Genomic DNA, 12,541 nt, shown 5'->3' on the forward strand with positions numbered 1-12,541 from the left:
CTTACTGAACTGCTTCACACACCGCCCCATTCAAGTGTGCAAGACAGTGGATTTTAGTAGCAGTGTGTAACCGTCACTGTCTCACTGTCACCTAATTCGGGATATGTAGTGGGAGATGTTTTGTACTTTAGAAAGGACACACGGAGGAAGCAGAGAAGTGGGACATGTGAGGACCATCCTGGCACCTGTCAGAGAACACAGGACTGCCCTCAGGCAGCACTGCCAGCCCAGCCAGAGCCTACACCACCCCACCTACACCTGAGGGAGGGATTGTGAAGGGCATTTGCTGTCTACTCCAAATGCTTTAGGCTCAGCTATGACTTTTTATTTTTAGGGCAGCTTCAAATAAGTCGACAGCACTGAGCTAGAAGTCAAGCTTATTCAAGTTCACAGAGGAACAATGCTTAGAAGAATTTTAATTCTGTATTGCATTTATTTACTTATAAAATAAATGTGTACATTTATTTATATAAATACTACATTATTCGGGGCGGGGGAGATATGCGTGCCAGGGCTCATGTGTCAATAAGAGAACAATTTAGAGAAATCAGTTCTCTTCTTCTACCAAATGGGTCCCAAGAGCAAGCACCTTTACCAACCAAGCCATCTCACTGACAAGCACCTTTACCAACCAAGCCATCTCACTGACAAGCACCTTTACCAACCAAGCCATCTCACTGACAAGCACCTTTACCAACCAAGCCATCTCACTGACAAGAACCTTTACCAACCAAGTCATCTCACTGACCCAAGAACGGATTTTTTTAAAAATTACCTTTCACTGAAAAAGAAAGGAAAGGAAAGGAAAGGAAAGGAAAGGAAAGGAAAGGAAAGGAAAGGAAAGGAAAGGAAAGGAAAGGAAAGGAAAGGAAAGGAAAGGAAAGGAAAGGGGGAAAAAAAAACCCTGGAAGTCTGCTAACTCCTGCTTTTCCTTCCTCCATCCGTCCTGACAGTCCCACGAGTCCTACAGCGAGGCCCAGTGTTCTGCCTTTATTCATGACGTGTGTGACGACGGCTTAGCCTACCCTTTCCCAGATGGGATCCTGGATGTCGTTCTCCTTGTCTTTGTGCTCTCATCTATCCACCCTGACAGGTAAATGAAGACGAAAGGGCAAAGCTAACGTTTCAGCTCCTTTATCAGTCCTGGTTTTTAGAACTATCAAAGCAAAAATGACAATCCCTGAATTTATTACTTAGCGCACTCCGTTATGTTTAACATGCAACCTCTTAAATGCAGTTTTCTCCTTTCTTCACACTCTAAGAAAGAAACTGGTCAAATGCTTCATTAGCGAGCTTTCTGTCACTGTCAGGATGAAGTGAGCACATCCTGGCAAGACACGTACCTATTAAAAGTGACAGCGCTTCAAGGAAATTACAGATGCAGAACAGCCTAATAGACTCCCGGGAGGGAGATTGTACTTAGCGATCAGAAACAAACATCTTTGATTTAGCATCTCCTTGAGTGTTTGGGGAGAGGTGGGCTGCAGTCTATGTGGCTCACTCGAGTCCAGTGAGAGACTTGTGTTTCAGAGAAGCCTACACAGGAATCATGGCCATAGTGATTTCACAGGTTGTCATTGGAACTTTAGGATCTCAGGTGGGTCGAGAGATTTCTGTGTCCCCTTCTTATTACTATTCAATTCAAATTATTATTTACTTTTAATGGTTTGTTTGTATGGGTGCGTGTGAGTGTGTGCATGTGTGTGTGTGCATGTGTGTGTGTACATGTGTGTGCATACGTGTCCTGCTGGGCATTAACCTTAAGCTCTTATGCATGTTGGTCACATGCTCTTCTACTGAGTGTCCCTACCCTCCAAAGTATGACTTACATTTTTATGCTTACATGATACTGGTTTTTATTTTTTGATTCTTTGAGAAAGAGTCTCACCGTGTAGCCTATGCTGACTTTGAAGTCTTTATCTAGCTCAGGTGGACCTCAGACCCCGAGTGACCCTCCTTGCCTTAACCTCCCCACTGTGGAAATTACAGGCAGGTACCACCATGCCTACCCAACAGGACTTGTGATTTTTATAAGATGTCACAGCCCCCAGGAAGGGGGTACAGACCTGGATAATATCCCTGTTGTTTAATAGTGTGATCCCTTCCCAGAGAAAGGTGAGTCCTACGTGTTACGTTGCTAAGACATTTGTTGGCTTTTTAGTTCCCATCCAAAGCTGTAAATATTCTACTTAAGGAGGTAAAATTTGATTCCCAAAATAATCCAAAAAAAAAGTTATATTTATACCTCCTGCATAGATTAGGTTCCATCAAACCACTCTCCCCTCTGTTCCCACAACGTATTTCTTTTCTGATAATATGTTCTTCCATTAGCACTGCTGCAGAATAGTCAAAATGTCACCTCTGTATTTTGCTTCCTTCTGTGAATGGTTAAAAGATGAGTGTAGGTAGTAAAGAGCAAGCATTCCTATTTAGTACGCAAGGCAGAAAATGCATCGTTTCTAAGTAAGATTGCAAAAAGACTGATTGAGATTGTATGTATTTTATCATAATTTGAATTGAATGTTAATAAAAAGGGGACACAGATATCTTAGGACTCTTGCCCTTGTTATGTAGTATTCATTCTGTTTATTATAAATAAATTCAAATATCATATCAATGCAACTTTTTTACGTATATGTGGAAATGAACTAACAGTCGGGTAAATGAGCTGGGAGTGGTGTTGCACACTTGTGGTCCCAGCTACTTGAGTGGTTAAGGCGAAAGGATCAATCAACGTCATTTAACTAAATAAAAATGAGGTGAAATGAATAGAGTGGCAATAAATGTAAATAAATGGCTTAGCAGTGTCTTTAGGATCACTTAGGACCATAATTGTAAATGTGCATCCAAGAACATTCTAGAAAAGTAGCTCATTATCATCAGAAACAAAGCAATGGCAGCAATTCAGCTAGATCCTGAGTCTGAGGGTAGCAGCTTAGGTGAAAGCATTTCATAGGAGATTATAGGAGACCCATAACTGTGTTTCTAATCATTGACATAAAAGGAAATATAAGATACATGCTGTGGGCAGTCAACCAATAGTGGGGAATTTTTACTCTTTGTTTGTTCTGTTTTTATCCTCTGTCCCTTCCTCTTACTCTATCCAGGGGCAGATAAGGACAGTAATCAGCTGAAGACATAAAATAAAGAAAGGGCTGAACATCCTAGCACTTGGATGAGACAGGTGGATCTCTGTGAGTTTCAGGCCTGTTGTGGTAAATATTTGGGGTTTCTACCCCACCTTAGATAATTTAGTTCCCAAATAAAAGACGCAAAGCCTTTATATTTGCAATAAGCCTTAAAGCACTAGAGCTGGCCAGATATCAACCCTCTGCTGGTCTGTCTACTTCCTGGTCAATAACCCTGAGATATTATCACTTGCCCAGCTGGCCAGCCCTCATGGCCAAACACTTACAGTCCACTCCACCTACCCCATAGTGCCTTCTTCTCTCCTGCCTCTCTCTCCTTTCTCCCTCCTCATGGTCCCTGGCTCAGACCCCAAGCCCAGGAACTGAAGCCCCGCCTACCTCTCTTCGAGCTATAAGGCATCTTTACTAACCAATCCAGGACAACTTGGGGTGCGGGGCAACAATCATACAACAAAAGCTGGTATGTGTGAGGATCTGCTCATCTGGAGCAGCCAGATTTGGGGGTACAAGGGGATCCTGAACTATACAAGATGGAGAAGGGGACCTGAACACTAGCATGCGTTCATGGCTCTCTGCTTCCTGACTGGAAGGAGTGTGGCCTGCTGCTGCAGCTCCTGACCCCTTGGCTTCCCTGCTGTGTAGTCTGAAACTGAACTGTAAGCCAAAGTAAACTTTCTCTCTCGAGTTGCTCCTGTTATCACAGCAACAGGAAAAGCAACTAAGGCAGGGCCTTTTCCCACTCCTGTCTTACCAACTTCCTTCCCAGCCTGGTCCCACCATGCTGCCCAGGAGCCCGAGTGCAGATGCCTGACAGGAGAAGCAGCCCCCACTCCTGTCTTACCAACTTCCTTCCCAGCCTGGTCCCACCATGCTGCCCAGGAGCCCGAGTGCAGATGCCTGACAGGAGAAGCAGCCCCCACTCCTGTCCTGCCCATACACTCTGATGTTAGGCAAGGATTTACACAGTGGCTGCATAGTGACGTGCTGGATTTTTTATTTTTCTAAAATTTTTATTTCATCCTTATTTTACTAATAATTCCAGAGATTTTGCTCTATACATAATAAGTTTATCTTGAAATTGTTCTTTTTTAAGGTTTAGATTTTTTAAATTTATTTTTATTTTATATGCATTGATGTTTTGCCTGCATATATATATATATATATATATATATATATATATATATGTCTTTGTGAGAGTATTGGATCCCTTGGACTGGAGTGTCAAGCAGGGGTGAGCTGCCTGCCATGTGGGTGCTGGGAATGAGCCCAGGTCCTCCGGAAGAGCAGCCAGGGCTCTTACACATTGAACCATCTCTCCAGACCCCAGCTTTGTTTTGTTTTGTTTTGTTTTTTCCATTGATGTAAGCACTACATGAAAATAACCTGAAATGAACAAGGAATAACACTTCCCTTCGTGTGTTTATGCTTCTTTCCTTTTTTCTTGTGCTATGAATGAAACTCAGGGCTTCACACACACTGGGCCAGCATCCACTCATGGAGCTTGGTACAGCAAGTACCCCGGCTTGTAGTCCATCTTTTAAAAACTTTCACCTAAGCATGCCATTGCTTTCTGTCATGTTTCTTATCTGTTTAGATTTCTTTTCCTAGCAGCTTTTATCTCCTCCCTAGCTGTTTTCTCTGTGACATGGCAGAAGCTGGATTTTATCCCACTAGTCCACTAAATGTAGTTTTTTAGGATTTTTAAATTGTATGTGTGATATGTGTGTGTATTATATGTGTGAATGTGTATATGTGTGTATGTGCATGTGTGACTATGTGTGCATGTGTGTGAATGTGTGTATGTGAATATACATGCATAACTGTGTGTGTGTGTGTGTGTTATGTGTGACTGTGTGTGTGATATGTGTGTGTGTGTTATATGTGTGTGCATGTGTGGATGTGTGGATGTGCATGCATGACTGCGTGTATGTATGTTATGTGTAACTGTGTGTGTGATATGTGTGTGTTATGTGTGTGTGCATGTGTGTGAATGTGTGTATGTGGATGTACATGCATAACTGTGTGTGTGTATTATATATGTGAGACTGTGTGTGTGTGCATGTGTGACTGACTATGTGTGTGTATGTGTATGTATGTGCTGCTGTGTGTCCCACAGCATGTATGTGGCGGTCAACCTTGTGGTGTTGGTTCTCTCCCTTCGTCCTCACATGGGTCCCTCTCAAGTTGCCAGGCTTTCCTGCCAAGTGCTTTCTACCTGCTGAGCCATTGTGGCAGCCATAAATATTGTTTTAATAGAAAGGACTATATAAATTATCTGTGTTAATCTCCTACCTTTTCAAAATAAGATCACAGCAACTTTAAGTGGCTCAAATAAAGCAGACGCAGGGCTGGGTGTGGTGGCTTATGTCTGTAACACTAGCGCTCAGGAGGCTGATGCAGGATGACTGCTTCGAGTTCAAGGCCAGCCTGGGCTACATAATGAGCTTCAGACCACCCTGGGCTGCAGTGTGAAACCCCGTCTTAAAAGCCAAAATCGAACAAAAGAAAAAGAGACAACAAAGACTTGCCCTATAGGCTGCCTTTCCCCTTCCCTCCCACAGTAGTCAGACGCTGGTGGCCGTGTCCTATTGGCCCCCCTGAATCCTCTCCAGTGGAGCTCTGTGGGGAGCTAAAGCCTGTCACTCAACAAAGACCTGAATCTTTTTAGTCCCTGGCCCATAAAACATAAGCCATGAGCACAGAACCCAAAATACTAAGTCACAATCTATTTTAAGAGGTCATATTTGATTGCATGCTACATAAGCAGAAAGGGTAATTAGAAAGAAGGAAGCAAGAGCCTCTTGGTGTTGAGCTGCAAGTGGAAATGTGACTACAGTCGAAACAGGCCAAGAATAAGGGGAATAAAGGATTTTTCTTGAGAGGAACCATGAATACAAAGGCACAGGCCACAGAGCCCAGCATGCGATAGTGTTTGGTTGGAAGGGATGCTTTTGGTTAGAAAGCAGTAGAAACCTCATTGGAAGGATTCACGCTAAAAACCCTATAAGAACTAAACCTTTGCCCTCTGGATTAAAATCTTGATATTGTTTTGACAACGCTGTGATTTAACCAGACCATTGTCAGATAACTCATTGGTAATATCCATGAAGAATTACCAAGAAGGATAATAAAGTATATTATTAGAAAGTGATTCTGTTTCTGTGTTTGGGGAGGGAATTGTTTGTCCCAAGAACCTGCCAATGGGAGATAGAGAAATCAGCAAAGGGGAGAAGTAAGAAGACAGAAAGAGATTGGTGAGCACACGGACAGGATAGAAAGAAAGGGAGTGGACCAGGGTACCTTTCATCTTACTAAGGAAGTCGGGGGTGGAAGGGGTGGTTCAGCAGGTAAAGCACTTACTGTGCACGCCTGAGGACCCCGGGTCAGATCCCTAGAACCCAGGTCAAAAAGCCAAGCAGGCATGGATGCTGCCTGTACTCCTGGCCTTCAGGGGGCAGAGACAGGATCCAGGAGCAAGGTAGCTAGCTAGACTAGCCAGAATCTGGGTTCTAGGAGAGACCCTGCCTGATGTCAAGTTTGGGCTACATATACATGTGGGCATGCATGCACACTCGTGGAAAAATAAGAGGAAGGAAGGGAAGGATGAAGGGAGGGAGGGGTAGAGAAGGAAGAAAGGGGAAGAGAAAGAAGGAAGGCAGGAGACAAGGTAACATGGAAGAAAGATGATCTGTTTAGCTATATAAATTTGTGGTGGTTCTAACCTATTGTTCTATTTTACAGAAAAATATAAAGTTCCTTTACCTTTGCCCCCTACCTTATTCAATGGCAGAAACCTAAGCAGACGGGTGGGTGAGTTGTCAGGTTGGTTGGAGCAGGGTTGCACTATAGCCTTGGCTGGTCTCGAACCCATGATCCTCCTGTTAGAGCCCCAGAGTCTAGATCTCATTATGTACCATTGAACCAGGTTTGTGGTTTATGGTTCAGCTCTGACATGAGACATCAAGTTCTGACGTTCCCAGCTGAGTTCAGTTCAGGAAACACTTACACTTCTGAATTTGGTTCCTTCAGTACAAAATGCTTTTGTGTTTTTGTTTTGTTTTTTTTGTTTTTCTCTTACATGTATGGTTCCTTTGGCTTGTTGATATCTACTTACCTTGTCTCTGAGAAGGTTGACCCTAGCATATAAAACATCTCCACATAGGTTATCTTACTTTGTTTTCAAAGGATGCAAGCTGTTGTCCACCGACTGTCCCGGTTGCTGAAGCCCGGAGGAATGCTGTTGTTTCGGGATCATGGAAGATACGATAATGCTCAGCTTCGTTTTAAGAAAGGTAATAGAAGCCGGAGAGGAGGCTCAGAGGCTCGGAGTGTGTGCTGCTACTGAAGAAGGGGATTGGTTCCCAGCACCCACATCAGGTAGCTCACAAGCACCTATAGCTCCAGCTCCAGGAGATCTAATACCCTCTTCTGTCCTCCTCAGACACCCACACATATGTGCATATACCTACATAAGACACATATATACATAATTTAAATTAATTAATATTATTATTTAATATTAATATGTAATACACAATTTTAAATATACATAATTTTAAAATTGCTTACAAGGTAATAGTATGCCAGGTGTTACACACCTTTAATCTCAGCACTAAGAAGACAGAGGCAGGTGGATCTCTGAGTTCAAGGCTAGCCTGGTCTACAGAGAGAGTTCTAGGATAACCAAGGCTACATAGAGAAGCCTTGTCTTGAAAAACAAAAACAAAAAAAACAAAATCATGTCAAATTGCTTGGGTTTATATTGTCTTTTAATGGAATATTAAGTTCTTCTCTTTTATTATATTTTAGGGCGTTGTTTATCTGAAAATTTTTATGTCCGAGGAGATGGTACCAGAGCTTATTTCTTTACAAAAGGTATGCTGAGCAGGCTAGCCTAGGGTAAGCGGTGAGCTATGAAAACCCCCTCAAGCGTCTGCTCACAGGGACACACTCAGAAGCTGTGAGCACGAGGCCGCAGTGCTGATCAACACAAGTCTTCATGCCCTGCTACTCACAATAGTGCCACACAGAAGCATGCAGTGGCCTTTTGCCCTTCAATATTTTTCCAGTTAAAACTGCGTTTAAAGAGTCGGTTGTTTCGCTCTTATGCTGGAGCAGAGGTGCAGGGTGTGATTTGGGAGTTAGCCTGAATATGAAAGAAACTGATAAGATGCCACAGCCAGAGGAAAGAATTTTATTTTTAAAGGTCTATAGAAAATTCGATCTCAGTAGTCAATTTCTTGTCTTTAGTAAATACTTCTGACAACACCAGGTGAACCGTGCGTTCAGGGATTTCTCCAAAGTTAATAGAGCCTTTTATAATATGTGATCTTGATGATTTTAAGCAAAGGCTCAGAAAGGAGGCACATGTCAAAGTATGGAAAGCTGTAGCCACAGCTCGGCTTACAGTAACTTACCCTGATCAGGCTGACCCACCCATCCATCAGCCTATCTGTACTCGCAGTATATGTGGGAATAAAGAGGCCCCATCTGGTATTGTGGGTTTCCTTCACCCAGCTCTCTGCTTCTTGGTATAAGAGAATCAGATGAACAGTCCTCCGTGGCGTTCCATTGGGCCTTACCCCTCTCTCCCCCACCACATGCTATATCGTTGACTGCCACTCTTGTCTCAAAGGGGAAGTCCGCCGTATGTTCTGCGAGGCTGGATTACATGAAAAGCAAAATCTGGTTGATCATCGCTTGCAAGTGAACAGGAAAAAGCAAGTGCAGATGCACCGAGTGTGGATTCAAGGAAAATTCCAGAAACCATCGCCCTGGACTCCACAGAGTGGAAATTAGCATTCACTGCATTCTCGGGACTGAACTATGTGTCATGTTATAGTATGACACCAGGGCCTGATACTGTCCAAAGGCCTCTCTTCCAGAGATGAGCAGAAGAGCATCTGCAGCTCTGCTGGTCTGCTGTCAGTGCTCTCAGGACATTTTAAGAACACGGATGTGACTTGAAAGAGTCTCCCACCCTCTGGGTTTTCAGAACTTGAAATGTGTGTTTGGTTTTGTTTCATCTAACCATGTTCCCTTGAATTATATGACTTTGAATTAAGAAGCTATTATAAGGCATATAGTTTTGAGAAATGTAACCCGTCCATGTTTCAGAAGCGGAAAAATGATCTACTTTATTGTTGGGTGTGGTAAAGCAGTCAAACTGCCCTCTGCTGTCAGCCAGTAGCAGCGGCATAGTGTGCCTTGTTCTTAGGGGAACTCAGGATGAGGGGTTACTGTGTTTTGTTTTGTTCTTATCTATTTTCTCTCAAAACCCACCAACCACCACCACGACTACCACCACACACTAGGGTCTGAAATACAACTTTAGTTTCTCTTTCCAAAAAATGGGGAAGTGTGGCCCTTGTTAACATCACTTCCAGGCTATTCTTAGATATGCAGATCATCTTTGAGACACTGTCTGTGCTGTGGTGGCCAGTTTTAATTGTCAACTTGACACACTCTAGAACCACCCAGGAAGAGCCTCAGATTGTCAGTTGTCTGTGAGAGTTTGTCTTGATTGTATTAATTGTCTACTGTGGGCAGTGCCATTCCCTGGAGGTTAGACCCTGAACCAAGTAAGTGTGGGAAAATGGAGCTGAGCCCTGGCACACCGGTATTCATGCTCGCTCTTCTCTTGACCATGGGTGTAACCAGCTGCTTCAAGTTCCTGCCTCCTTGACTTCCTGCTGTAACTGGGTGGACTATAGCTTGGAGTTGTGAGCTAAAATAAACCTTTTCTTCCATAAGTTGCTTTTGTTGGAGTTTTGTTTTGTTTTGTTTTGTTTTTATGTGCATGGGGTTTGCCTGAATGTATGTCTGGCCACCATGTACATGACTAGTACCTGCAGAGGCCATTGGTATCTCTGCCTGCAGAGAGCATCGGATCCCTACCTGAGTTATAGGTGTTTGTGAGCCTGTTGCATGACAGACTTTTCCTAAGAAGAGGCAATATACACTTGTCTACTCACCCACAGTAGGGAGTCCATGACAGAACAAAGGATGGATACCACTAAAGTTCAATTTAGTGAACCAGTGAGTTTTATTAGGGTCATTTACAGGAATATGGATGAGGGGTTGCTTACAGGAGTAGAAATGACCCAAAGACAGCTGCATCACCAAAGTCAACCCCAGCATGGGTGACAGCTCACAAAAACTGGGAACCAGGAGCCTACAGCACAGCCTGCAGGCTGCTCAACAGATTGGAGAGTGCCCTCTCCAGGTGCCTCAGTTCTGAGCCTCTTCCAGCAGCTCGGCTGGTCTCTGCTTCTTGGCATCTTGACTTGTCTGGAAGTGGTGTTTACTATTTATTCTCGGGAAGGAGGGGCCTAGTGAATTTAGTTGATTTTAGGGACTTCCTGAAGCTATTCTGAGTTATTTGCTTTCTGTCTTAACTTTGAGAGCTAGACCGTTTCAATCTGGAAGGAAACCACTGTACAACAGAGCTGTCATGTGGGGACTGGGGGTCTTCTTCTGGGAGAGCAGCCAGTCTTAACCTCTGAGCCATCTCGCCAGCCTCGCTGTCAGGGTATTTTATCACTGCTAAACTAAAGCATTTATTCAATAAAATCCTCCTAACAACTAGAAATGCATTTGTTTCCCTTGCTTCAGAAAGAAAATATGTTGGCTTGCTAATTGCCCATTGTAAAAAAACAGAGTCCCTAAAACAAGTCCCCCATTATATAGTGTTTACTGAATGCTTTCATTACATGTTATCCAAGTTTGGGTTCACAACTTGTGCCCCAAGTCAGGTCTGGTTACCCATCTTCAGTAAGCCAATTAAAAGAGTCAGACTAAAGTAGAAATAGAAAAGGAGACTTATTCAGTGTGGACACATTGAAAAGATGGACAGAGAGATCAAGGGGACTCCCCCTGGTCCAGTCTTTGGGGTTCTGAAGGTTTAAATAGAGACCTGAAGAAGCAGCCCTCTCAAGGTGTGGTCTCTGTAAGCCCTGATTGCAGAAAGAACAGATGAGGAAATAAATCAGTGGGAGGAAATGCATAGTCCTCTGAAAGCAGTGGTCTGGGAAAATAGAGATCCAAAAGTTTTTCCCTCCTTATGTGTTTGCTTGTTTGAAACAATGTAACTCACAGCCCTGGCTAGCCTCAGCACAAGACAGTGATCCTGCTGCCCTGGCCTTCAGATCTGACTCATAGCCAGGGTAGCCTCAGCACAGGGTAGTGATCCTGCAGTGCTGGCCTCCAGGGGGTTCAGATTTCCAGGTGTGAGACTTTTTAATAAAATCACTTAGACTGTTTGGGGTTGTGTGTTTGTAACCGTTCAGAATTGAAGATATTCCAAAGAGATGCTGGTGTCTCTCAGTCTCACTGTCAGACTGTTGAAACAGTGGACCCCAAAGAAGTAAAGCTTTCACCCAGGAATCTCATGCTGGGAGACAGAAAGGGTAAAGGGTACCAGCCAGAGGGGTACTTGTGTCCCAGCCAGAGATTCCACACAGTTCTAACAACTCCAGACCCTCTAGGACAAGACTAAAGTCCAGCCAAGGGCCCAATGGTGGGCCCACACATTGATGACACTGCTTAGATGTGCCAGTCCTTGGCCCTCTATTTAAAATTTAATCTCATTCTTGAAGATTTAGGCCAACTTGGAGTTTCTCTGGGTCTCTATCCCTCTTCCAGTGCAACCACACTAAGTGAGTCTTTACTGTTTTTCACTTCAGTTTGGGACTTTGCTGTTGTTTGGTTTGGTTTGGTTTGGTTTGGTTTGGTTTGGTTTGGTTTGGTTTGGTTTGGTTTGGTTTGGTTTGGTTTGGTTTGGTTTGGGACAGTGTCATACTCTGTAGCTCTGGCTTACCTGGAACTTGTTTTGTAGATCAAGCTGCCTTTGAACTCAGAGATCTACCTTCCTCTGCCTCTCTACTGATGATATCAAAGGCATGTGTCACCACACCTACCTAGCAAGTTTGCATCTTTTAATTGACTTACTGACAACAATGGCCAGACCTGATTTAGGGCACAAATTGTAACCCCATAGTTTGAGGACAGGTTGACCTTGGGTCCCATTGGGACAAAACAGCTTAACTGATGGCATTTCCAGAGCATACGGAGTCAGGCAAAGTGCCTAGGGAACGATCTCTAGGAAAACCGTTCAGTTCTTACTTCATCCTAGCACGCAGGGCAGGTGGCAGGAGTCACTCCTGTATGGAGAGAACAGCTGTGTGGGGAAACGGGACAGGATCCACCTTCTGGGAGGAGATGGGCTCAGACTAGTCCTCGACTCTCAAAGTATTCAAACTAGATCAGTCTGCACAGAAGTTAATGAGGGATGGGACAGAGAGGTGGGGCAAGTCAGCTTGTAAACAGTAGCACTGTGAAGATGGGACTTCTCATCTCCAAACTAGAGCCATCCAATTTGGTTGGTTTATTTT

The 12,541-nt window shown here is 43.8% G+C and overlaps 1 protein-coding gene across 1 annotated transcript in view; it reads left to right on the forward strand.

Moving 5' to 3' along the window:
- The window catches only part of Mettl8 (methyltransferase 8, tRNA N3-cytidine), a 92,325-nt gene extending 82,424 nt beyond the window's left edge, over window positions 1-9,901 (forward strand). The window contains exons 7-10 of the mRNA XM_021152460.2: window positions 954-1,093; window positions 7,335-7,441; window positions 7,959-8,024; window positions 8,785-9,901. Of these exons, the coding sequence (XP_021008119.1) occupies window positions 954-1,093; window positions 7,335-7,441; window positions 7,959-8,024; window positions 8,785-8,948 (477 nt within the window). The 3' untranslated portion in view covers window positions 8,949-9,901. The remainder of the gene's footprint in view (window positions 1-953; window positions 1,094-7,334; window positions 7,442-7,958; window positions 8,025-8,784) is intronic.
- The last annotated feature ends 2,640 nt before the right edge of the window (window positions 9,902-12,541 follow it).

Source organism: Mus caroli, unplaced genomic scaffold, assembly GCF_978045245.1.
Source record: "Mus caroli unplaced genomic scaffold, Mus_caroli_1 scaffold_2, whole genome shotgun sequence".
Classification (NCBI taxonomy): Eukaryota; Metazoa; Chordata; class Mammalia; order Rodentia; family Muridae; genus Mus; species Mus caroli.